Source organism: Dermacentor andersoni, chromosome 1 (assembly GCF_023375885.2).
Source record: "Dermacentor andersoni chromosome 1, qqDerAnde1_hic_scaffold, whole genome shotgun sequence".
NCBI classification, from domain to species: domain Eukaryota; kingdom Metazoa; phylum Arthropoda; class Arachnida; order Ixodida; family Ixodidae; genus Dermacentor; species Dermacentor andersoni.
In genome coordinates this window covers 155,838,834-155,866,636 of record NC_092814.1, presented here as the reverse complement: position 1 = coordinate 155,866,636, position 27,803 = coordinate 155,838,834, and the positions used below count along the sequence as shown (strand labels likewise).

Sequence of the window (27,803 nt, the reverse complement as noted above, 5' to 3'; positions counted from 1 at the left end):
TCTCCGTACTTCACCTACATAACACGCGTGGTCCCTGCGGCGCGCGTGCCAAAAATACATCGCCGCGAGCCGGCCGTGCCCGCGTTCCGGTTTGCAGTGCGGCCGCCGGCTGCTTCCGCCGCTGTGTTGCGCTGCGGGGGAGACCAGCACGCGCGTGCGAAAGAAACCATGGTCGACATCAGCAGCCCTTTTCTCAACCTCCAGAAGGGGACGTCGGTCCTTCTCAACGTGAGTGACCCCTCCCGGCAGCGCGACTGTGGGTCAGCAGTGCGCGAGCGTTTGATCGCCAATCTGCGGTCGAACTATAATATAGAGCGCGGTGATCGCTGCGCTCATATTTTCGTGAGCAAAGCATTTTTGTCTTTGCGCAGGTCCTGAACCGTGCTGACACCAACGGTAAGTGAATGCGTGCCCCACACAACCGTGAGGAAAGAGGAATGTGCAAACGGCAGTTCACAAGGGCGAGTTCAATACCTTCGTGAGATATGTGACGCGAAAGAATATTCGGCATCAATTTCCTTAAGGCAGGTCAAGCGCACAAAGACACGGACGGCAAGAGAACACAGACAAGGCGCTACTTCCCAACTAATTTTATTTGCAAGAACCTCCGTATATATATATATATATATATATATATATATATATATATATATATATATACACACATTCACCATTCGAGTCAGAGTGCATGCGTCACACCCAATGATAACTAGATAGCTAACTGCGTGCGATGATGCCCCACCGCGCATGCTCATATCCACGCTTGTCTGCAGGACGGTGTGATTACAGTATGAAAACATGAACCGCCAAAAGATTGTTGACCAAAAGATTGTCAAGGGACAAAGTGACGAATATAAAAAGCTAAGAAGCGCTATAATGCAGACTTGAACAAAATACAATAAGACACTGAAACAGTCGTAAACCCAAGGCACCTAAAGTTAGTCACTAAGGAAAGAGGAAAGAAAGAAAGGCGGGGGAGCAAAGAAGAGGGATCAGAGAATGTGGTGCTCTCCAACTCTTCGTGTTGTAGATAGTCAAGTTCTTTTTTTCGAGAGCGACCGGAAGGGGCGCTGACGCAACTCGGGACAAGCCGATCGCTGTATACGATGCTCCGAAATTTTCTCGAACGAACTATTCTCTATGTCTTCCGATTATGACAGTCTGGTCTAAAAGTGGGGAACACCTATGTGTACATGTGATGCAATGGAAGGCCATATTGCTGCCCGATTTATGCTTTAAGTTGTCGTGTTCGCGTAGGTGGTCATTGGTATATGTAAACACGTCCGCAAGAGAGAGGTATTTTGTAAACGACGCCACACTTGCATGTCACATAGATTCTGACATGATTTTTGCTGCAGGGTTTAGGTCATTCGACACTCACATTCACGCGCTCGCACAAAACTACCCAGTTTATTGGGGGCTGAAAACACGACCTTAACTTCGGCACGTCCCGCAGCCTTCTTGATTCTATGTGATACTAGGTGCACATAAGGGATGACGGTGGTTTTCGCCCTGTCGTTTTTCTTTGGTGGCGCAACACTGTTATTTCGGAGTTGACGCAGCAGGTATTCACAATGAAAGAAAATGAAGGAAACTTGCTTCTCTCAATCGCTTGACTTGCGAAGCAAGGCTCTGTGCCACTCGATGAGGGCATGACCTCATCGTGAGTGCATTTTTCATAGCGGTGAGTGCAATGACACGTTGACCGATTTGGAGTGGTTGGGGTCAGATGGATGAAGGCGTTTTTCGACCTCGGGGCGTACATCCAATGATCGCCTACGAGAACACGACAACAACTTAAAGCATAAGTCGGGCAGCAATATGGCCTTGCACTGCACCACATGTACACATGGGTGTTCCCCACTTTTAGACCATGGAGAGTGTCATAATCGGAAGATATAGGGAACAGTTCGTCCGAGAAAATTTCGAAGCATAGTGCATTGATCGGCTTGGCCCGAGTTGCACCAGTGCGCCTTCCGTGTCGCTATAGAAAAAAGTACTTGATTATCTACGACACTACGAATTGGAGAGCACAACATTCTCAGACTATGCGCTCTTCTTTGCTCCCCCGCCTTTCGTTCTGTCCTCTTTCCTGACTGACTAACCTTTGGTGCCTTGGGTTGCAGTGGTTTCAGTGTCCCATGGTATTTTGTTCACAGCACCATTATAGCGCTTCCTAGCTTTTTATACTCGTCATTTTATCATTTGGCGATCTTTTGGTCAACACCTTTTATCGGTTCATGTTTTTATATTGTAATCATAGCGTCCTGCAGACAAGCGTAGGTATGAGCGTGCGCGGTAGGGAATCATCTCACGCAGTTAGCGATATAGTTATCGGTTGTGACGCAGGCACCCTGACTTGAATTGTGAATGTCTATATACGGGGGTTCTTGAAAATAAAATTAGTCGGAAGTAGCGCTTTGTCTTTCTTCTTTTCGCCGTCCGTGTCTTTGTGCGCTTGACCTGCCTTAAGGAAAATGATGCCGAACCAACTAGCTTTGGATCCAGACCCTTGTTCAGAATATTCGGCCTCTAATTGGCAGCTTGGATCCAGTCAGCTCGCACATATTCAGCGGTGTGGAAAAAGCATCGTCCCACGCGGTGCGCTTTTTCTGTCGGACTATTTGATCATGCGTTTCAATTTATGTGTGTGAAGTGGCCAATGCAGACGAAATGAAGGAATGTTGTGTGACTGCACCATCTGACACACAGCTTGCATATATGGTAAGGCTTTGTAAAACTTTGCATCATCTTTAGCAATGGGGCATCTCTATCTTGCTGTTCTTTAGCCTTTAAAACAAAGGAGGGATGTGTGTATACATAGATGCGTGCCCTACGCATCGTACATCGTATATACGATCGTACCATATTCGATTCGCTATAACAGCGCACTGTCCCAGCCCTCGGTCTGGGTGACACGATTAGATTAACAAAGGAGGGATGTGTGTATACATAGATGCGTGCCCTACGCATCGTACATCGTATATACGATCGTACCATATTCGATTCGCTATAACAGCGCACTGTCCCAGCCCTCGGTCTGGGTGACACGATTAGATTACGCGCATGTCAGCACGCACTTTGTCTTGGATTGCTGGGTACTCGCCTCAACGACCACAGGGATTCCTGAACTCAACCACCCACATTTTATTTTTTCCTGCTTTCCTGTATAGGAGACGGCGTACTTGCAAAAGAAGAATTCCTCAATTTCTTCTGGGATGCTATACTCACGGAAGATGAACTCTGTCAACTTTTTGATGAAATCAACATTCACAGAACAGGGTAAGAAATAGTCAATTTAAATAAACGCGAGCGTACAGTGAGGCTTGACGGTGAAAGAACATTGCTCATAATGACCTTCCTGGACAGCATCGAAACCGCGTAAACAATCACATCCATGCGCAAAACAGCGTTTATTTTTTCTTTTACTAATAGAAGCATACAAAAGTGCCATGTTTATTTATCTGGACCAGGATTGTGGTCACACCAATGCACTTCGACGGACACTGAAAATTAATATATCAGAACTGCACCTGTTCATAGAATTCGTTACAAGTGGATACACCTTGCGAACTCACCTACTATAATTCGTAGATTTAAATAGGTGCGGTAAAGTAATTAATTAAAAAGTTAAAATTGAACATTTTGATTTCTCGTAGAAGTATTGGCCGCCTCATCAAGTAATTTAAATCAAGGGTTGAAATTGTGCTATTTGCCATAGACAATATTTAAAAGAATTGGTGCAGCTAAAAAAAAAGCTATGTGGCGTGCAGTTGTATATTGTGAACGTAATCAGCCGCACTGAACGAAGCAGAAGAGGTTGCAGTGATCGGCGATTGATCGATGGGCACCCTCGGTTTAGCTTTATAGATGCTGGTGAGCTCAGCGCCTTCGTGTGGCAGCACATGGGGACATTTCCAGGACTTCTGGCTGCTCTCGAGGACCTTAGCGTGACTGTTACAAAGGGGCTGCAACAAATGGAGAAGGTCAGCCTTTTGTTTTCTTTTTTTTTGTGCTCACCGTTGACAGCCAAGTATCTGCTAACGTAATAACGCGTGCATGCATATGCGCAACAGCATCAGTGCGCCAAACATTGCGATAAATCGAGCCATTATTCATGCCTGTGCCTGCTGCCAATTACGAAAATAATATATCCACTGGATATCCTTTGGACATCCCCGCAATGACCATGTATAAATGTTATTCCTTCGTATGCGCTAATATATATATATATATATATATATATTTTCGTGGCATTTTTTTTATATTGCGCTTAATTAGTTCATTAACTACGATCAATTCTACAAAATGCTTAATCTTCACTTTAGGGGCCAAGTGCGTTTCGTTGCGTTGTAGAGGGGATTCAGAAACGAAAGATCGAATTGTTTGTGGCCACGTACACGCTGCGTGGTGACTTTTTAGGTGCTTAAAGACGGTGTTTGCAACAGAAGTGATGCAATTGATGTTTGCAATGTTTGCAAGTGATGTTTGCAACTGAATACCAACTGGGCGGTTGAGAGCGCAGCAATACAAAGTGCACGAGCGAAGTCACGTGGTCTTATATCACATTTCGCGGGATTTCTTTAACCGCCGAAAGAAATCACCACGCACCACATACGCTGCTACAAAAGATTGGATCGGTCGTTTCTGAATCCCCTCTATAAGGCAAGAAATGCACTTGGCCGCAATTTGAGTATTAAAAATACTGCATAATTCATCTTAGTTAATTAACTAATTAAGCGCAATATAAACATACTCTAAGAAGCGCCACATGACGGCAAACCATATGCCGTTGGTTTCATTCAGCTGCGGCTAACCACTCTATTAAAATCCTTGGTTGAAGTTACGGGAAACATCCTGCATAAGGTGTCCCGCGTAACTTGAGCCAAACGTTAAAAATATGTAAATGCCATGTTCTGGACCGAACCAAGGTAATGTTGCTTGCCGTCGCTTGGAGATACTCGGATAATTTTTTGAATTCCGCCTAATTACATAATTAGTCTTAAACATTCAGCGTCTCAAACAATATAATAAGATGAAAACTGTCAATGCGAAAATTGTACAGCAGCATGAAAAACTCCCGATGCAGCTTTCTAAAATTGTTTTTCCAAGCAGAGAAGTGAAGCCCACGAACACACGCGAAGTGCCTCGAGCGGCCAGCTGCGCGGCAATTTTTACTCCGGAGTCAGAGTGCCTAGGGTGCCAAGGGTGCCTTCGATGTCAGCGCTGCTTCCCGCCGTTCAGGATCCAGGGCCGCGCCGCATCTCCGCCATATTGTGTCGGAGCTGTTGACGCGGCCGTACATGTGCGCGCATTTGTCAGTGCGGCGCGGTCGCGTTGCCTGGTGTTTGTAATTTATGCAGTGCTGGCCCCTGTTCGCCAAGTTGGCTTTTCGGGCTCGCAATCTTAGTTGAAAGTCGAGTGACACTTTGATCGCTAAGAATACTCTGTCATGCCCGTTTTCTGCGCACCTTTGTGGACCGGCTCAACGGAAGAATGGCACCTATGTCTTAAATTTCCCCGCGACCCAGAACGCAGAAGAAAGTCGACAAGAACCTCGTTCATCTAAGCCATGATGCTTGAATTTGTGTCTTCGTGTTAAACAGTCTTCAGGAAATTTTCTGACGCACTAGGCGTTTGCTGTCTAAGTCATTTAGTCAAGGTGATGAGAAGCCTGCTCAAAACCAATGTGTCATTTTGAACAATCGCATGCACTGGCCATCCAAATGTTAGGAAAATGTCCTTTGGGGAGATTTGTCTTGTTGTGGCTCTGCATATATACTTGCACTGATTATACCAATCAGGTATAACGAGAGGGATGGAATATGGAAGTAAAACCGGCGCAGCTGTAAATGTGGAATGATTTGGCTTTATGTCTATAAAAGGCATATAACTTGAGCTTTGCTTTGGCAAAGCTCCCATGTGCATGACCTCCTGTTTAAAGCAGGTCAAGGTGTTGGTGAATTGCTTTGAACTACATCTCGGTTTCGAGGCTGTCTTCTGGTTTTTCTCAAGTGACATGCATATATTTTGGCAATAAGCATTCCGTTTCTTTTGGCGAGATGTGTCACTGTGCTACTCTTTCTCAAACTGCTGTGCTCATCTATGGGTCATTGTATAACAGAATGTAATTAAGGCAAATGTGTTCTTCAGGAAAACATTTAGGCACTATATAGTTATACAGGCAGGAAATACTAGAGGCAGAAAATTTTCACTAGCCGAACGCACGGGCCTCTGCTTTGGGCTAGATGGCTGCAATGACCGTGTTCATTTATCAGTGTTTATAGGTCGTACATTGTACCTTGCAATTGCTTTTCACTTATTAAATAAATAATAAGCCGAAGAGGCCGCCCGAGTCCAAGAGCTTTGAGCCGCCACCTTAGGCCACCACAACCAAAACTACCGGACCATTCTTTTCATTAAAGTTCATTTTCTTCTTTTCTTCTTGTGTGGTTTTACGTGACGATACCATGATCTGATTATTAGGCGCAGGGAGGGACTTCGAAATAAGTGTGACCACCTGAGGTTCGTTAACGTGCACTTAAATCTAAGTACGCGAGCGCTTGTTGCATTTTGCACCCTTTGAAGTTCGGTAGGACTACAGGTGAAGTTCGGTAGGACCGCGGCGGGGATCGAAACCGCGACCTCGAGCTTGCTTTTTGACGCTTACAGTGTGTCTGTGCTCATGTAAGACTGTTCTCGGCCACGTTCTCTTAATCATTCTTACGTTTATCACGCATTACTCCTACCTTGGTGAATACAGTACCTTCTGTTAGTGGTAACGCTGCCGTATTTATTCACCTTGTTTTGCCGTATAAACTTTCAGGACATTACAAAGCTATAGTTTTAGGGTTAAAAGCTGCGTCAGCCTTTACGAAGGACAACCTCTAAAACCTTAAACATACACCACATGTATCAACTTTGTTTCTGAAACAAATTTGTTAGCGTAAGCGAAAGCGCGGTAAGAACGATTAGTGATCTGCTGGTTCTAAACTTATTCTAGTATTGCTTTACTGTAAGCGTTCCACCTCAGTTTGAAAGGTTAGATGTGAATGTTGCAATGCACGTAATCGTACAAACTGCGAAAAATACAACTTTTTACACTGGCAGCGAGCACAGAACCTAAATTCTCGTTGCCGTCATAGCGCGCCTTTAGTGTTCCGACGCAATATGAGGGCGCGACCGGACGTGTCACCACCCTGTACGGAGAAGCGTGGTATCGAGGCACCCTAGGAGCCCTCGGCTAACAGTGCCATCCAGGGGCGGCCGGGCACGCGCCAAATTACATTACAGCGAAGCTGCATATGGCTATGTTCTGGAAAACATTGCGTTGCACCTCAGTGTCGAGAATTTATTCCTTTACGTTGGCCGATCCCGAAGGTAGTGCAGTACCTGGCCGACTCGCGGCAGAGGTGAAGCAGGCTTTAAGCACTCTGCCAACTTGCAAAAATAAGTTTAATATCTTAAGTCCAAATACAACCCGTATCAGATATTAAGCTGATAAGAACAGATACTATATTTTGACCCGCATCGGCCATGTCTACGATCGCACCGCCCTCTCTTTGTCGGCGTTCCCAGCGCTTGCGTTTCTCCTTTGCTTTCCTTCCGCTCTCCCGTGGTGGCGGTCTGCTGCCCGCAAGGACCGCGAGGCCGAAAGAAATGCGGACCGTCCATGTGGCCCCGATCCCGCAAACTTGGAACGTTTCACCGGAGTAACGACCAGGTTTCAGAGGGAGTTTGTGGGGAACCAATTTTGTGTAGCCTGTGTCGTGCGTGACCGCTTGTGGTTTTCGAGTCACCTCACAACCATTACTACATTGCGTGACGCCGAGTAACGCACGATCGCCTTGGCTAGATTGAAGCATGTGGTTGCCCTCGGAGTGCGGTGAGGTGCGTGTCTGTTCTACGTGCCGGGATTCGTTAGTAAAAGGTGCCGTGTCGTGTTTCGCAACGATACATGGGTATGTATACACCCCAGTGCCTCGTCATCTTCCGAGGCTCAACATCGTGGAGGAGCAACTAATCGCGCCTCGCTTTCCATTTATGTGCATACGGCGTTGACGCACGGCAATGGACAGTCCGTCATTAAGGGGCCCACATACGCAGCTTCGCTGGTCATCCAACTTCATAGAATGAAATGGCATTGATTTTTTTTTTTTTTTTGGGGGGGGGGGGGGCGCCGAATATGACGGCCGGAGCAAAATCTGCCAGCGCGCAGTCTCGGAGGCCATGAATCCGTCCACTAACTTGGGTGTCCGCCCAATATGGCTCTAAGTGGCGTTGGCTAACACTAAACACTAACAGGGCTAGATCTAGTAAACATAAATACCGAAGTGGACGGAATGATAGCCGTCGCCGTAGCATAATCGGTAGTGCAACGCACGCGTAATGAGGAGGTTGTGGGTTCGGCTCCTACGGGCAGCAAGTTATCGTCCACTTTCAATTCCCTTTTCTTTATTATGTTCTAAATTGCAATTTCAACCACAGCTAATTTCCCCGATGCTTTCCTTGGCTTCATTGTCTGTTGGCTTTATAGGGTCATGATTAACAATCGAGATCCACGGTTTCTATTTTCACGCATATATATATATATATGCGTGTGTGTGTGTATAGACACGATGCTGTAACTTAAAGGAGGGATCGTATAACCGCTGCAAAAAGGACGCTGTCAAGGTCTCCTGTTTTACGCGCTGCTCAGAACCACAATGTTCTGGCTAAAGTCCCTTTATGAGCTTTTCTAGGGACTTTAGTTCTGGCGGCCCGTACCGCCAATCTTAGGATTTGCCCATCACACCCGATGGCTCAATCTTCGGCGGCGCACAAGACGGGGAGTAGCATTTACGGTTCGTTGACGTCTAGTTTTTTTGAAAGACCTCTTCGGTGCCAGTGGCAGGCAGACGCGACAGTAAGCTGATGGGCGTATCTTCGTGCATACGCGACTCGTGGTTTCCCGGTAAGCGCTGAAACCTTCTTTTTTCCAAACGCGTTTTAAATGCTGTTCAAATTCGCCGAAAATATATCGTGTACCTAGCCGCGGTCATGACCGCATGCGTACGTGAGATTCCGGAACCACGATGTTAGCAACATTGAGATAATGCTATATTGTGCTTTCAATGGAGATATTAGACTTGTACGATCTCCTGGGCTGGACTTCTCCTAGATAAGGCCGCCTCGCCGCGTACAGGATTATCTGACTGAGCTATCTCGGTTGTTCGCTTACCGGTCAGAAGTTCGAATCCTCGGTTTTTCTTTTCTTTTCTTTTTTTATTTGAAGGTGGTAGACTCGAATTCACCTCCTTCAGTACACTACATCTCCAGGCTTGGAGTGGCGCCTGACACCGGCAAAAGATGCCGACAGCCAGTGCGCCTATACTAATCCAGGTACAACAAAATTATGAAGACCCACTAAGCTTCAACAAAAGACACTCCCTCACCAGAACAGGAACTGGCCTCCCTGGTGCAATATTCCGCCACTCCCTCCCAGATGACTCATTCGATCAACCAATGGCTCTCAGTCCCCAGCAGCTGCGGAGCACCTGACCAAGGTGGTGGTCTGACCTGTAACGCAGCAGAGGGTGCTAAGAATCTCTGTATCAGGACAGGCCGCCGATTGAAACTGACCCTCGCAACGTATAACACCTGAACTTTCTCGAGCGAATAAGCTAGCTTAGCGGGACTTTTTGAGAAATTATCAGGCATTGGGTGCGATATTATTGGCCTTTGTGAGGTTAGAAGAACTGGGGAAGCTTATACAATGCTGACTAACGGCCACGTCCTCTGCTATAGAGGACTACCAGATAAGAAGCAGTTCGGAGTAGGATTCCTAATCCATAAGGACATAGCGGGCAACATTGACGAATTCTACAGCATTAATGAGCGGGTAGCAGTAGTAGTAATTAAACTTAATAAGAGGTATAGAATAAAGGTAGTACAAGCCTGCGCTCCAACCTCCAGTTATGATGATGATGAAACAGATCAGTTTTATGAATATGTTGAATTAGCCATAAGAAAAGTGCAAACACAGTCGACTGTAATCATGGGCGACTAAAATGCAAAAGTGCGGGGAAATCAGACTGGTAAACAAGAAATTGGCAACTATGGCGTCGATTCTTGGAACACTAGAGGAGAGATGCTGGCAGAATTCGCGGAAAGGAACAAGGTGCTAATAATGAACACCTTTTTCAGGAAGCGTAGCAACAGAAAGTGGACCTGAAAAAGCCCTAATGGTGAAACAAAAAATGAAATAGATTTCATACTTTCTACCGATCCCAGCATAGTGCAGGATGTAGAAGTGTTAGGTAGGGTAAAGTGCAATGATCATAGGTTAGTGAGGTCTAGGATTCATCTCAATTTAAAGAGAGGAAGAGTAAAATTGGTCAAGAAGAAACAGGCCATCCTAGGTGCAGTAAAAGTAAAAGCAGAGCGATTCAGGCTGCTACTTGCAAACAAATACGCAGCCTTAGAACAGAGAGATGAATATGATATAGAGGTAATGAATGAAACCGTAACTAGGCTGGCTTCATAAGCAGCAAGTGAAGTGGGAGGTAAGGCACCAAGGCAAAGAGTAGCTACAAGCATTCCTAAATAACAAAGGACCTAATAAAGAAACGACAAAGAATAAAAGTGTCCAACTCAAGAGATGAGATAGAAATCGCGGAACTGTCAAAACTGATCAACAAGGAGAAAATAAGGGATATTCGAAATAACGTGAGGAAGACTGAGGAAGCAGTAAAAAAAAAATTGCGCAGCATGAAATCATTCAGGAAGAAACTTGGCATAGGACAAACCAAGATGTATTGCAGTGAAAGATGAGCATGGTAATATCATCAGCAATATAGAAGATATAATAAAAGAAACGGAAGAATTATATACTCATCTGTGCAATACCCAGAGCAAAAAAAAAAATTAAATCATGGGGTTTTACGTACCAAAACCACTTTCTGATTATGAGGCACGCCGTAGTGGAGGACTCTGGAAATTTTGACCACCTGGGGTTCTTTAACGTGCACCTAAATCTAAGTACACGGGTGTTTTTTCGCATTTCGCCCCCATCGAAATGCGGCCGCCGTGGCCGGGACCCAGAGCAACCACGATACCTCCATTCGAAGTAGTAATGAACAGGTCACAGAGGCTCCTTCTGTAACAAGCGATGAAGTATAAGGGCCTTACAAGACACGAAACGGGGAAAAGTGGTAGGAGAAGATGGAATAACAGTCGATTCAATCAAAGATGGAGGCGACATAATGCTTGAAAAACTGGCGGCCCTTTATACGAACTGTATCGTGACTTCAAAGGTCCCAGGTAACTGAAAGAATGCGAGCGTTATACTAATCCACAAAAAGGGCGACGTTAAAGAATTGAAAAATTATAGGCCCATTAGCTTACTTCCAGTATTATATAAAATATTCACCAAGATAATTTCGAATAGAATAAGGGCAACTCTAGACTTCAGTCAACCAAGGGAACAGGCTGGCTTCACGAAGGACACTCTACAATGGATCACATCCATGTCATCAATCAGGTAACCGAGAAATCCGCGGAGCACAATCAGTCTCTCTATATGGCTTTTATAGATTACGAAAAGGCATTTGATTCAGCAGAGATACCAGTAGTCATAGAGGCATTACCTAATCAAGGACTACAGGAGGCATACGTAAATATCTTGGAAAATATCTACAGATTCCACAGCTACCTTAATCCTCCACAAGAAAAGTAGGACGATACCCACAAAGAAAGGGGTAAAGCGAGGAGACACAATCTCTCCAATGCTATTCACTGCGTGCTGGAAGAAGTATTCAAGCTATTAAACTGGGAAGGCTTAGGAGTAAGGATCGACGGCGAATATCTCAGTAGCCTTCGGTTTGCTGATGACATTGTTCTGTTTAGCAACACTGGAGACGAGTTACAATAAATGATTGAGAACTCTAACAGAGAGAGTGTAAGAGTGGGGTTGAAGATCAACATGCAGAAGACAAATATAATCATGACAGCCGGGCAAGGGACCAAGAGTTCAGGATCGCCAGTCAGCGTCTAGAGTCTGTGAAGGAGTACGTTTACCTAGGTCAATTACTCACAGGGGACCCTGATCATGAGAAAGAAATTTACAGAATGACAATTGGTTGGAGCGCATACGGCAGACATTGTCAGATATTGCTGGAAACGTACTATTATCATTTAAAAAAAGGTACACAATTAGTGCATTCTACCGGTGCTAACATATGGCGCAGAAACTTGGAGACTGACGAAGAAACTCGAAAACAAGTTAAGGACCGCGCAAAGAACGATGGAACGAAGAAAGGAGTAACATTAAAGAGGCAGGAAGAGAGCGGCGTGGATCAGAGAGCAAACGGGGATAGCCGATATTCCAATTGACATTAAGAGAAAGAAAATGGAGTTCGGCAGGTCATGCACTGCGTAGGTTAGATAACCGGTGGACCATTAGGGTTACAGAATGGGTGCCAAGAGAAGGGTAAGCGCAGTCGAACTAGGCAGAAGCCTAGGTGGGGCTATGAAATTAGGAAGTTCGCAGGCGCTAGTTAGAATTGGTTGGCGAAGGACAGGGGTAATTGGAGATCGCCGGGAGAGGCCTTCGTCCTGCAGTGGACATAAAATAGGCTGATTATGATATATATATATATATATGAGAAGAAAGGGGGTTAACCGAGGGGGGCCCGATTTTTATTAGTCATATCATAAGAAGCCAACAAACACTGACACCAAGGACAGCATAGGGGCATAGGAGAAATTACTTGTGCTTAGCAAATGAAATAAAGAAACGATAAATTAATGGAAATTAAAGTGGATGAAAAAACAACTTGCCGCAGGTGGGAACTGAACCCACAACCTTCGCATTTTGCGTGCGATGCTCTATCAATTGAGCTACAGCGGCGGCGTTTGCCATCCACTTTCTTGGGTAGAGCATCGCACGCGAAATGCGAAGGTTGTGTGTTCGGTTCCCACCTGCAGCAAGTTGTTTTTTTCATCCACTTTAATTTCCATTAATTTATCGTTTCTTTATTTCATTTACTAAGCACAAGTAATTTCCCCTATGTTGTCCTTGGTGTCAGTGTTTGTTGGCTTCTTATGATATAACTATATATATATATATATATATATATATATATATATATATATATATATATTTATATATATATATATATATATATATATATATATATATATATAGTTATATCATAAGAAGCCAACAAACACTGACACAAACACTATATATATATATATATATATATATATATATATATATATATATATATATATATATATATATAAGAAGAGAGAGAAAAGGCGCTGGCCCCCCTCCCCCACTAGAAAAGAAGTTCGTACGTCGCTGCCGTAAACCCATTTTTGTGCTGTGACAAGTTGTTTTCAGATGATCGGCAAACAAGTTGCTGGCGATTACTGGCAGGTACATGTTTCTGAACTGTTTCTGCTAGTGCATTGTGATAGGGTCAGCAACTTGATGTTGCCGTTGTGTTGCGGACAGAGGTGGCGAACTATTTCCGCAATGTGAAAAGTCATTCACAGACAACAGCACAGAATGATTTCCGCTGCAGGTAGTTGTCTGCACTGTGATGCTGCTGCGAGGCGAATGTCTTGGCAGCGTGGAAGACATTGAAGCCGCACAAGTTATGAACGTGCCCGATGACACGCACTGCGCCACTTACAGTACGCTCAGTGCTCTGTCTACGTCTGCCCCGTCACCCTGTGATGTATTTGGTTCCTCCATTGCTGATAACCTTACGCCGGCCCAACGTTCCCAGTTTCTGTGCCTGTTAGAAGAATCTCGTTCTTCTTTCGACGTCGGGCAACCTTCCCTGGGCCGGACGTCCACTGTTACGCATCGCATCGACACTGGCTCCCAACCGCCACTGCGGCCACGCCTATACCGCGTGTCTCCCGCAGAACGTCGTGTAATTAACGAGCAAGTCTACGACATGCTTCGACGCGAAGTGATTCGACCTTCGAACAGCCCATGGGTATATCACCTGTCGTCCTTGTTGCGAAAAAAGACGGTTCTGTGAGGACTTTCGGCGCCTCCGCAAGATTACTCGCAAGGACGTTTGCCTGCTACCACGAATTGACGACGCCATTGACAGCCTACAAAGAGCCGAATTCTTTTCTGCTCTCGATCTACGCTCAGGGTATCGGCAGGTACCCATGGCAAACGACGATCGACCGAATACAGCTTTTGTCACGCCGACGGCTTGTACGAATTTAACGTCATGCCATTTCGACTTTGTAATGCGCCCGCAACCATTGAGCGCATGATGGATATCATTCTGCGCAACTTTAGATGGCATACATGCTTGTGCTACCTTAACGACGTCGTTGTCTTCGCTTTCGCTCCGGATTTCCCTACGCACCTTCAACGCCTCCGGCGTGTTTCGAAGTGCTTGAGAAACGCCAGCCTACAACTAAATTTAAAAAAGTGCCGATTTGCAGCGTGGCAGCGGACCATACTAGGCTACGTCGTCTCCAAGGGTTGAATTCTCCCTGATCCAACCAAACTTCGGGCCGTTGCCGAATTCCCTCAACCTGCATAAGTCAAAGACCTGCGCAGTTTTGTAGGTCTGTGTTTCTACATTAGACGCTTCATCCAAAACTTCGCCACCATCATATTGCCCCTGAAGAAGCTCCTTGGAAGCAGCGGGCCCCTAACTTCGTGGTCGTCAGAGTGCGACGAGGCGTTCGAAATCTTGCGACGTTTGCTGACGTCACCTCGAATTTTGTGTCACTACGACCCGACAGCGCCTACAGTAGTGCACACTAATGCCAGCGGTGTTGGCCTCGGCGCAGTCCTTGCACAGCGTAAACACTGGTTTTCTGAATATGTTGTGGCTTATGCAAGTCGCACGCTTATTACGAAAGCCGAGAGTAACTACACCGTGACGGAGAAAGAATGTTTGGCGATCATCTTACCAAGTTCCGACCGTATTTGTATGGCCGCCCATTTGACGTCGTCACGGACCACCACGTACTTTGTATGTTGTCACTGAAGGACAAGGACCTCTCAAGCCGCCTTGCCCGTTGGGCACTTCGCCGGCAGGACTACGACATTCGCGTGCTTACCGTAGCGGCCGCGAGCACTCTGACGCCGACGCCCCCTCGCGCTCTCTCCCTTGCCAGACGAAAATTCCTGCTGCTCCGTATCCCCAACTTGCCGTTTATTCCATAGACCTTCGCACCATCGCTTCCGAACAGTGCAAGGACCACTGGATCACCTCGCTGATGGACTTGCTCTCCGATCCATCAGCACAACCAACCACTCGCGCGTTGCGTCGTCAAGTCCACCGTTTCGCCATTCGCGACGACCTACTCGACCGACGCAATTATACCGCCGATGGCCGCCAGTGGTTGCTAGTAGTACCCAGAAGACTACGTTCTGAAATATGCGCGTCATTCGACTCTGACCCAGTGTGCGCACTCGGGAGTATTTAAAACATACCAGCGCATTCGACAGCGTTACTACTGGCGCAGGATGTACAGCTACGTGCCCCGATTGTCAGCGCCAGAAATATTCACCGTGCCTCTCGTCAGCCGGTCTGCAACCGTTACCTTGCCCTACCCGGCCGTTCGGGTGCGTCGGCATCGATTTGTATGGGCCACTTCCCCTAACAGCTGATGGTAACCGCTGGGCCATCGTGGCTGTTGACCACCTTATACGATACGCCGAAACTGCCGCCCTCCCAGCGGCTACAGCGCGCGATGTTGCCTCCTTCCTGCTTCGCCGATTCATACTGCGTCACGGTCCACCACAGGAGTTGCTCAGCGATCGTGGGTTTGTCTTCTTGTCGGAAGTGGCCGAAGCCATCCTCAAAGAGTGCCACGTCGTGCACCGCACAACTACTGCTTACCATTCGCAGACCAATGGCCTCACAGAACGCTTTAACCGTACGCTTGGCGACACGCTCGACCACACAAATTGTGATGCCATTCTGCCCTTCGCAACCTACGATTACAATCGCCACTCAGAGCACCACTGGCTTTTCACCCTTTTTCTTATCGTACGGTCGGCACCCGTCGCACACAATCGACACAATCCTTCCGTACAAGCCGGGTGCATCTGAGTGTGCGCCTATTTCTGCGACAGCCAGACATGCCGAAGAGAGTCGCGATCTCGCGCGGGCCCTTACTTCAAATGACCAAGAGCGCAGAAGAGCGTTCGCAGTGACACCACTGCTGCGCCCACGTTCCTCCCCGGAGCGCTTGTGTGGCTTTCGGTCCCTTCCACTGCACCTGGCCTCTCGTCGAAACTACTGCCAAAGTATGAAGGCCCCTACCGTGTCGTCGAACGCACATCTGTGGTCAACTACGTGATCGAGCCCGTTGAACCGTCTTCGCACATGTACTGTCGTGGACAAGACATTGTCGACCGCCTCAAGACCTACTATGACCCACTCATACTGACAAGCTGTTAGGTCGCCGGGTGGCTCCCTTTTCGTTACCGGGGTAATTGCAGAGAAGGATTGGGGGGAACGATATAGTGGGTCGTTCTCTGCAGCGCTTTTACTCGTGAATGCCGCTCGAGCGCGGAGTCCTTGCTCTGCCTAGACTGTCGCCGCTGCGCTGCTCCTATAGTCCGATCGAATAAACACCTAAACAATATATGTATATAATTCGGCGAGATACTGACCGATCAACCGTTGGATACGAAACAGTAGTTTTCGGTTAGACAAAAGAAAGCTTCGCTTGGCTTTAATAACGTGCGCATTGATGGCAGTGACTAAATGTGTTTTGGAGTAAATATTCTAGCTGGAAAACTAACATTTTGTAGCAGCTGCCCTAAGTTTAGTAGCAGGTTGCCGCAACAAGAAAATCAAATGACAAAAGCCATGTTTCTTGCATTTGCTACAGATATAATACAAATTTAAATAACTAGAATTAAGTAACGCTAGCTTGGCATTAGAGCTGTGCCAAACGGACAACAGGAGTGCAATACAGTGCTTCTTGATGAGCAGCAAACACTACACAGAAGACAAATAAAAATAACACTACACAGAAGAAACGAACCGAACTGATTTGCAAAAGTCTGTAATGCTGACATAACTAAAAAATATAGCTCTCAGTCAGCAGCAAAGAATTTATAATTTCACAGCCCAAAAGACAATATACGACACACAGTACTTTGCTGTCGTAAAAAAAGATGTCTTTCATGACTACAGCATGTATACATAACGCTGTACAGCACATGAAAAGTTGATGTGATATCACTGATAGCGATAACAAAGTATTACGCAGTTACACAAAGCAACGTTCGGTTTTATAGGCTGCATAAATTACAGCCACCATCCTTAACAACACACGCTTGTAGCTTTTCCTCGCAGCCCCAGCACACGCATAGCGAGCAGGGCTCAATAGGATCTTTCTGCATTTTATAAGAAACCTCACGCAGAAACCGAAAATTAGCTTGGAGTGGCCATATCATTGATATAGCAATGAAAAAAAAAAAAAAAAAACTCACTTGCATGTATTATTACTCCTGTAGTCCCAGGGCTGCAAGAAGGGTATCATGCACCCCTTTTAGAAGCAGTAAACCACACGATAGAGAAGAGAATCACAAAATAAAAATTACTAGCATAAATACTGCAACAACATGAAGTTCGCATCGTCGGTTAACAAACTCCTCTCCCATAAGGCTACGCGGCCTGTACGAAGTACAGATGCGGGACACGCCGGCAATGCGAAGTTGACCGAGCACGCACTAGGCACAACATTACTTCATCCTAAACTACGCACAACCCGTGAATATGGCGTACCGTGAACACGTACGAGCGCGAACTGGAATGAATTAGCTTAGTGACCCTTTGGCTCATTTAGCTTTATGAATGGCAGGGAACGCATGGCACTCTTTGCATAGGGTAGTGACGACAGCCACGTGGCACTGACCTCAACTCCTCTTCGCAGTGTCCTCCGAGACTGAATGGCGCAGCGCGGCTCGTCTTGGAGCAACTTTGGAGCAATTTCTCTCATTTGTAGCATGGATGTTTAACGGAATGCAGCAGATTGGAGCAATTGTAGCAGCATTCCGACCACTGCGTGCGGGACACCCGTCACAGTCGGAATAAGGGTTGATTGCCATCGTTTGCACGTTGTCGCTCTCTCCTTTCAGCGGAGAAGCCATGCGCCACTGTCTTCCATGCACGAATTATGATAATTTTTTATTTATTTTATTTATTTAGAATCCTTCATCGCCCTATTGGGCGTTACTGTTGAAACAAGAGCCACAAACAAAATAAGCAAGCAGACAGGCACAGCTGTCACTTGAACATTCAAATAAAGCCTACGTCTTGCAAGGAAGAACCCTAGAGCCGGCAAGGGATCCGTCGTGCTTATGCCGCCCGTTCGGGTTAGACGCTCCTGGTTTCCCTGGTTCGGATCGCATCGTGAGCTCTCGGGGTTTTTGATATTTCATCCAGTTTTGTACGTGCCAAACAGTGTTTTAAGAGAAATTTAATTGTCTGATACGGAGATAGTGCTACAAATGTCGAAAGAATCTCCGCCTTGGTCGGCCTCCCTACCACCTGATCAAATGCCTCTTGAAGCTTTCTTTCGTAGTCGGGTGTGCAGCATTCCTGTGGCGCTGGTGCCTTTGCATGGAGGAGCCATCCGGCTCAACAACCAGAAGGCAGTGCAGGCGGAACTTCAGGCGGCCACGCATCACTACTTGCACATCACTGATGTACGACAGTTTGGCAGAGGTGGAATTGTTTGCCGTTCGCGACAAGGCATGCGTGTATGACCTACTTAAGTATACTCATCATTTGGATCGATGCAAGTGAGTGCCTTCATCCCCCCGCATCTTGCCTGCATTAAAGGAATAGTTCGTGGTGTGGACTCTCAATTTAAGTCCGGCAAAGACTCTAGAAAAGCTCTCCGCGGCTGGGGTAATTGCTGTTTAACGGTGCAACAGAATGGAGGACAATACACGTGTTCCTACTGAGTCAGTAATTGCCACGTTCACAGGTACATCTTGCCCTACTGAGATAAAAGCATGGGCTCTAATCTTCAGAGTGGACCCGCTTGCCTCGCGTCCATTACAATGTCACAATTGTTGGCGCTATGGTCATAGCACGGGTGGTTGTAAACCCAGCCTTCGTTGTTGCGCCTGCGGCGGGAGCCATTCCGCTAGTGACTGCTCGGCTCAGTAGGACTCGTGCTGCCTCTGCGGTGGAGCCCACAAGGCTGATTGTTCAAACTGCCCTGCTAGAACTCAAGAAGTCCAAATATTGGAAGTTATGGACAAAAGGCGTTGCTCACGCCAAGAGGCCATTGCGGCGATAAAGGGAAGAATCCATGGTTATGCGAGTGTGACAGCACGACACTAGGCTGTCGTTGATGGAAGCCTGTCAGAGGTAATCGCACAAGCTATTGAAAAGTCCTGGCTAAAATTATGGAGCGCATTGTAGAAAGCGTCACGGAATGCTTTAATGGACTGGTATCCTCACAGTTAGCACAATTATTACCGTCTGCTACTGCTCAGCCAATAAACTCTGACGTGAATGCAGGTTCACCATCCTCTCAGGAAGATGTGGAAATTGCGTAACTCACATAAAGCAAGTTATGCCTGTTCCAGGTTCCTCAAACAAGGTCTCGCTACTAGCCCAGACAACTCTGATTATCAGAGTACCTCAAACATGGAAATTGACGTGAAGGCACAGAAAAGGAGATGTTCTCCCCTGGAGGCTACCACTTCTCACTCAGTTAGTAAATCTAAGAAAATCCTGTCTGAAGTCAACCCGAAATGTGATATTTCGGAGGAGGCTGTGGTCTCTGCGGTGCTCTCATCACTGGAAGGTAGATGAGGGTGCTGCAGTGGAACTGCTGATCAATATTCGCTGCTTCTACTGATTTAAACGTTCTATCTTCTCAAATTTCTCCAGATGTTATTTTACTGCAAGAAATTGGGTAACCTCTGAAAAACTATTTCGTTTGCGCAATTTTAGGTCCTTTCGCCTAGATCGCCCGCCAGAGGTAGGGGCTTGTTAATTATGGACTCAAGCAAGTTTAGCCACAGGGCAAATATATCATTCCAGCTGATGACTCCAAAATGTGAAATTCTAGCAATGGAAATTATATAAAAAAACTTAATTATGGGGTTTTACGAGCCAAACCCACTTTCTGATTATGAGGCACGCCGTAGTGAGGGACTCCGGAAATTCAGACCACCTGGTGTTCTTTAATGTGCACTTAAATCTAAGTACACAGGTGTTATCGCATTTTGCCTCCATCGAAATGCGGCCGCTGTGGCCGGGATTCAATCCCGCGACCTCGTGCTTAGCAGCCCAACACCATAGCCGCTAAGCAACCACGGCAGGTAGTAGAAATTATTCTCCCTGGCAGTAGGCCTTTCTCGTTGGTCAATATATACTTTCCTGCGGGTGTCCAGGATACACGCCCACTAGACTCAGTTTTGGCAAAATGCGGTAAAGAGATAGTATTGGCTGGAGACTTCAACTCACATCATGTATCGTGGGGATCCAAATAAGAACAGTGTGGAAAGCGTCTATGGGACTGGGTAACAATTAATAACTTTTCGTGTCAAAATTCGGGTTCAGTTACATTTCTTCGCGGACAGTTTAGATCTGCGCTGGATCTTACATTTCCGGGTACAGGTCTTTCCATATCCGCATGGGAAACGGTGGATGTTGGGACAAACAGTGATCATTTTCCAGTTGTATTTGAAGTGATACGTCCGCAGTCCACCGTGGAGGCTCGAATGCACTCTTTTGTGGATTATCATATACATTTAAAAATGCATGCACACCACTTTCAAATCAATTGAAAATTCCCCATGAAAGCTCAGGATATTTGCTCAATCATTGATACTTCGCGCAAAAGGTCAGAGTTTTCAGTTAAAGGCACGCAAAGACACCGCATCTACAAATTGGTGGTATGACGATCGCTCGCGGGACTACAAGCAACGTAAAGCTGCATGGAAACAACTGATGCACAACGAGTCCACGAAAAACAGGAGCAACTATAAATTTATTGCTGGAACATTTAAAAGAAAGGTATCTAAGGCAAAAGACGATTACAATGTGCGCCATTTCGAATTTCCTTCAAAATCAATTAATAAGCGTGCATTACTTCGGTTTTTAAGATGCCCAAAAATGATTCGCGCCCCCTGAACTTGGAGTCAATACTTTTAACCACCAGTGAAAAAGCTGACTCTCTTGATGTAATTGCGAGAGGGTTGGAGTCCCGATTCGGTACCTCTCTTCGCTCCTCTCCTCAGAGACAGGGCACGTGCATCACAAGATTTGGAAGAGATTTTTATGTCAAAATTGTCCCAAGCCGTTTCATGTTTCTGCAGCCCCAAGTCCCGATGGACTCACTACTAAGACGACTAAACTTCTCTTTGACTTGGCTCCTAACGGCTTGTTAAATGCCGTAAATTACTCTATACAATATGCATGGTTCCCTCTTGTGTGGAGAATTGCGAAGGTGATTCCTCTGCTGCAAGACCAAACCAAAGGGTATGTCCTAGACAATATTCGGCATATTTCTCTAAGATCAAATTTGGTAAAATTAATAGAAAAAATATTAAACGCACGTATGATTAAGTTTGTGACCACAAGAGAATTATTGAGCCCCTGCCAAATTGGATTTAGACCAGGGATGTCAATTTGGTGCGCACACGTCGACCTATAGAGAGCCGAATTCAATTGGCTCGTTACCGAAAACAATGTGCAGCTCTAGTTACACTAGACATTTCTAAAGCTAGGATAGTGTGGAATAGCCCATATTAATAAAGAGGATGCAGGATATTGGATTACCTGAATAGTTCGTAACGTAGACTGCTGAGTTCTTGCAGAGCAGCTGCGTCCACTAGTTTTGCGGGAACGGGAAGCGCTTCGCTTATGTCTGGGGCTACCAAACTTTGTAACCAACGCTGTGCTCTACAAGGAATCACGATTACCTTCCCTTGAAGTGAGGTTTAAAATACTCACTGTTCAAACATTCATAAGGTTCTATGAATACCCCATTAAGAACGTCTCAGTCAATCTTTATCAATCAAGCAGCCCAATTTTATCTTTTTTTTTAGTCTCATGGCCTCGGTTTCACACGCCACAAGTGATTATAACACAATCGTTATTGAGTCCATTAGATGTACATATAAATTATGTAATCACGGAAAACAGTATCTCAAATTCATTGGTTATTACTTTTAATGACCTATACCCAAACAATGCAAAGAAGCTTCCCTCGCATATTCTTAACGGCTTACTCCAGGACCACTTGAATCAGCTCCGCACAAACGCAATTACTGCAACAGATGCTTCGCAGAGTGAGGAAAATTCCAGAGTTGGAATTTTCTCATCATTGGATTGGTATTTTTCTATCGGCTTCCCGACTTCACTCCAATATTCCTAGCTGTTGTCCTAGCTTTGCGTAAGCTACAAGCTTCCAGGACAACCGCGGTAATAATCAGACTCTTTATCGATGTGCCCCTCACTTACTGCTCCCGGCGAGTTGCATATATCGAAAACTTTGTACTCACTGGCTCCAAGACATTTGGGGAGTTTACGGTTAATAAGGGTACCTGGGCACAAAGGCATATTTATGAATGAAGCGGCAGACAGCTTGACCAAAGCTTCTATCAGCGGCCCTGTGCTTACCTTCTTCCAACGACGGATTTTATCACGTCTGCCAGGTTTAGAAGATACATCCTTTTAACATCAAAATCAAATCTAACATCGTCCTCGTAACTACACCACTTGCAATTCCCTTGGAGCAGGAAATTTTGCAAAACCAGACAGACGGAAGTGACATTAACGAGACTGCGTTGTCGAGTCACACCCCTAAATTTATACGTGCACTGACCTGGTCTGGCAATTTCTCCTTTGTGCCATTTTTGCAACTCATTCGAAACAACTGAACGCTACTAACTGGAACACTCGCATCCGATTCCACTCGTTTCTCCTCCCTGAGAAAAATGACACTGGTAATTACAGTGCGAAAGCTCGGCCGGCCATTGAACATTCCGGTACTGCTGTCTTTAGGAGCGTGTCTGCTTGGGCACTCGCACAAGAATGTATGCATCGCCTTAGAAACATTCATTATTGAATCAAACCATTCAGTCTTCCTTTATGGCCTCATCTATATATATATATATATATATATATATATATATATATAATAATGAAAATAGATGTTGTCGCGACTCCTGTTCACCTCTCCTCACTATTGCTCGTTCGTATGTTGTAGCTAATGCTTCTTTTTGTGGCGATGAACGTCGCAGGCATACGATTCCAGCAGCATTCAGGAGCAGTTCGTGTCGAGATTCTTGGTGAGAGAGACGGTGTATCAACTTTCCAAGCTGACCGCAGCGCTGGATGCCTCCCAGAAAAGGCTACAGGAAGAGGGCATCCCACTCATCGACGGAAGTGACAGCAGCGACGATGGCGACGAGGCTCTACGCAGTCCCGCTCCCATATGGTTAGCAAGTTTTTTTGTTTGTTTCGTAGTCGGCCGCAGGAGGCAGGCACGAGCGACCAGTGCACAGAGCATGAAGCAACACAGATCTCGTACAATATAAAAGTGCCACTGAATTGAAATACCAAACAGATATATTGGTAAACTGTGTAATTCAGTCTCTGGAGACCTCATGGCATGTAGCGCAAGCGGCGAAGGTACCGAAGTGGGCGTCGCTAGAAGCTACCATATACGACAGCGATATCTTCTTATGTTTTTCGACGCTGCAACGCGCACACTTATGAGGGCTATTTGGGGAAAACGAGAAACTCGGGCGTTCCATCCTATGCACTGCACTCGTTTGCCCCCTTTGGCACTTGTCCCCGAACAGTAGTACGTCACCTAGCGAGCCTTTGCTTAACGCTGCGCGCCCGAAACTTCAAGGTGACAAATGGTAACCACGTTATCAGCGTGACATAGCATTCGTGACAGTAAAGTAGCGGGCGCAGTTGTTTCAAAAAACTCGGTGCCCTTCCACTCTGTGAAGGATGACCAGTGAAGCTGTGTACGTGGGCCCCTTAATGGCGAACTGCACCTCCGCCGCGGGTCGGCCCGGCATTGCACTAACTTGAATGGCCCACGTATGGGAGTGCTTATCGCCTGCTTCACCTCCGCCGCGGGTCGGGCCGGTATTGCACTATCTTCGGGATAGGCCCACGTATGGGGAGTTTTTTGCTTACCACGCCAACGACATGAAAATTTCCTTGGACGGTATACAGCTTCGCAGTAGAAAGCAAACACAAGCAAGACAGATGATTGTTGTTTAGGGATAACGCCCTATACGATATCTGATTTTTTTAAGCGGACAAGTTAGCCATATCTTGCAAACTTGGTAAAAATAAATTGTTTACCACATTTATTGTCATGCGTTTTCGCAAAGTCAAACATTCTTGATGACGGCGCAGAGAAGATAAGCGGGATTTTGTCAGATGTGCGCGATATACAACAAATGGCCAATAGTTGCGCGGTTTCAAGTAACGAAGCTACATCCGAGTTATGAAAAGCACCGTATGGTGGAGGGCTCTGGTCTCGAATGTTCTTGCATTTAATAGGTATGTGGCTAGATCGGTTCAGGAAGCACTAATAAAATTCACTACTACTTCGAAATTGGCGAATGCCACTGTTTAAAATAGTTTTGCACTTCATTATTATCGCCACTGAAATATTTTCCACAACTGCCGGAGAAAGCACTTCGTTATATTTGGAACTGTGCTAAAAAAATTTCCAGAGGTTCATGTTGTCCAAGTGACCTACAAGAGCATTCACATCATCCTGAAATAAAATCTAGGAATTTTGGATAGCACTTTCACAATACACGTATTCTTGCAAGATCTGTATCAGCTGTAATATCAAAATTCCACCACAATGCATGCCATTGGCTGTTCGAGGTTTTTGAGAAACTTTAGCACTCAGGTGGGGAAACATTCTCTTTAGTGAAATGTAATGAATACAAATTTTGAGAGATGGCTAGATAACTTGCAATAGGAGTCAGCTGCTAGGAAACTCAACCAATCTCAAATATAGAAATTCCATTTTGTAACAGCTGCAACATAACGTATCTGATGCATTTGATGCAACAGATTCAACAAAGTATCATTCTTTCCCTTGCACTTAAGAACTGGAAACGAGACACCTGAGCAGCATTTGTAGTCACTGAAGTGTGAATACCAGTCGGGTGGCTAAAATTCCATGTATTGCGTGCATACAAGACACAGCAGTACTGCTTTGATGCCGTACACTGAAAACACACATTTTAAAAATGGAAAACCCTCCTGAAGTGCATGTGGAGTTAAAAGAGTCAATACTGTACTCTTGTGCTGTTTACTCAGTGAGTGTCTTCAAAAACAATAATTACTATGCAAGCTTTGTGTAGAACTTTTATTAAACAAGCGGCTGTAAATGTGCAACAGCAATTTTCAGGCTGCAGTTGGTCCCAAAAGCCTCCAAGTTTACAAGCCTTGCCCTAGTCGCCTCCTCCCTGTCAGACTACGAAAACAGGTGGTGACACAAACATCACTTCATTTAGAAGGTATGATATTGCACTTCCTTTGAGAGAAGAACCTGCAATCTAGGCCCATGTATTTGACTCAAATCTTTCTATTTTTATTTTCAGATTCCAGTCATGACTTGAATGCTCAAATCAAGAAGTTGGAGGCAATTGTAGAAAAGCTCGCAAACCAGGTTTACAGGTTCTCTTGTACATATGCTGCCTCAACAGCAGCACAGATGCAGCAGAGCACCATCTTGAAAAAGCAGTACAGTAAATGTTAGGTCACTCACATTCTTGAGCTGGGCACATAGTATGCCAATTTTGGACTCGTAATCAACATTCTCAAGGCTAAGACTATTGCTTTTCTTGTTCCATAATATTATGCAATGCCTGCTCATCAATGCAACAGCTGTAGGCAAAAAGACAATTCAAAAAAGTAAATGAGTTCCTCAGCCTCATGAGATTAATGACCAAAGAATTATAGTCAGCTGCACAAATGTCTAACTAAAATATGCGTTTCAGTGTTTTCTTGTTGAAGCTGCAAGATAAATTACATTAAAAGAATATGTGCTTGGTATGGACTTTTTCAGCCCAGATTTCAAAAGCCACAAAACGACGAACTGGACATCACAGAGGAAAGCTTGGTAAGCCAAAAGTCACCAGCTCTCCAACATTGTAACAATGCCTACTAAAGGCAACTATGTAGAATACTACATAACAACCACTTCAGTCTTGCTCATGTATCACAGGATTAAGAGACACTATATGTTCCCTCTGCAATGTGCACAGTTATTCCTAGTGCAGCAAACAATGCCAGTGGAGGAAGGGCAGTTGGACAACTACAAGGAGTCACTGAAAACTTATGCCGAAAAGACGGCCACCTGCACTGGATGTCTCTTGTAAGGCAAATCTTGTCACAGCTGTCTATTGTCTGGCAAAATGAAACTTCTTTTTCAGCGTGTCTGTTCGCTTCTACAAGGACATAATCACATATGCAGTTTATGAAGTATGGGAGAGTGAAGATACATGGAACAAGTAAGAGGCTTCATTCAATACTTCATTGAACAGCATTCTTGATTGCCTTGGGAATCATTTTACAGGAAGATAAAGTGAAGAATGGAAGAGAAATATAATTATTCAGATGCATAATATCTCCTATCTGTATCTTGTGCAAACTCTTTTCATCTTCACATTTTAGGCACTTGCGGTCACACATATACAAGACACTGCAGCATCAAAACATAGAGTGCTTGAGAAAGCCTGAATTCCTCAACACAATGGAGATACCAGGTAAGTACAGAAACCACTCTACGAAAGAACAGTAACACCATTCTGAATACTGCAGGATCGTGGTGGAAAATGGGATCAGAAATTTGACATTCCATACCTTTAGGCAGCACATTTGCCCTGCATTCAAGCGAACAACCTTTCAAGGACCACAACTTCTCACACTGAAATAAAGTAGATATGTCTGTGCACAGTGGTGTATGTCTGATTTCAAGACATTTACAATCTGAGACCAAATGAGCAGCCACACGATAGCTACAACTAAGAGAGCAAAGTGAATGGAAATCAGTGGGCCAAAATATACTCTTAAAGAATCAGCACTAAAACTATTTTTCAAATGATAGGACAAAAGCAATTCACAGCAAAATAAAAGTTCAATCTATCGCCACCACAAAAATGCACATTCCATGAAAAAAATGAAAACATCAAAATAAGACCCAAGAATTGTAGGGTACAGTTACTTTGCACCATTTAAACACTAAGCACTGCTAAACTGCACAGAGATCCACTTTTAACTGAAATGTGAAACTGCTTCACATAAAGCATTTTCACTCACAGTTTCACCAAACCATCTATTAGCAATGTGGGATGCGCAGCAAGCATTCAATATTTTCAGGAAAAAAGGCTTAACAAACAGGACACCAGTTTTGAGCCACCTGACAAGCTAAGAAATCACAGCAAAGCCAAAGAGCCAAGGTTAGGACAGTAACTCCTCACCCAAGTTATCTGACTCGCACCCATTCTCCTAAATTGAGGCATTTTTGTACTCAAGAAACACCTAGAGTGATTCTGCTGATCAAGTTACATATGCTGTTGAAAAAGATCGTTGGCTGATATTTTGGCCTGCCATGTGCCTATGCAAAATGAAAGGAAGAGGGCCTTTTCTAAAAAGTGATTAAAGCTCAGTGTAACAAAGCTTTGCCACTAAACACCTAACAGTCATTTGAGACCTGAACTGGACAGCCAAGCCAGGCATCATGCACTATGCGCTACAAGACAAGGCATCATTGCAAAATTGGCAGCAATGCGGAGT

At 45.3% G+C, this 27,803-nt stretch overlaps 1 protein-coding gene, 1 non-coding gene and 1 pseudogene across 2 annotated transcripts; 1 reads left to right on the top strand and 2 right to left on the bottom strand.

Moving 5' to 3' along the window:
* The first annotated feature begins 122 nt into the window (after positions 1 to 122).
* LOC126547023 (N-terminal EF-hand calcium-binding protein 1-like) lies at positions 123 to 26,823 on the top strand. The gene is made up of 11 exons (XM_055062638.2): positions 123 to 228; positions 372 to 396; positions 3,174 to 3,282; positions 3,863 to 3,986; positions 23,261 to 23,426; positions 25,394 to 25,522; positions 25,607 to 25,674; positions 26,074 to 26,127; positions 26,273 to 26,382; positions 26,441 to 26,518; positions 26,682 to 26,823. The coding sequence occupies exons 1-11, from the start codon at positions 169 to 171 to the stop codon at positions 26,806 to 26,808; spliced, it is 1,050 nt and encodes a 349-aa protein (XP_054918613.2). The 5' UTR covers positions 123 to 168; the 3' UTR covers positions 26,809 to 26,823.
* On the bottom strand, positions 7,359 to 7,538 carry LOC126531541 (U2 spliceosomal RNA; annotated as a pseudogene).
* TRNAL-CAA (transfer RNA leucine (anticodon CAA)) lies at positions 12,817 to 12,889 on the bottom strand. The gene has a single exon. It is a non-coding gene; the product is annotated as a tRNA-Leu (tRNA).
* Positions 26,824 to 27,803: the final 980 nt, after the last annotated feature.

Coding starts and splice junctions, on each gene's coding strand:
- LOC126547023 (XM_055062638.2), top strand. CDS start 169: ATGGTCGACATCAGCAGCCCTTTTCTCAACCTCCAGAAGGGGACGTCG. Junction 3,283..3,862: donor ATCAACATTCACAGAACAGG/GTAAGAAATAGT, acceptor CCCTCGGTTTAG/CTTTATAGATGCTGGTGAGC. Junction 25,523..25,606: donor AACATCACTTCATTTAGAAG/GTATGATATTGC, acceptor TTTTATTTTCAG/ATTCCAGTCATGACTTGAAT.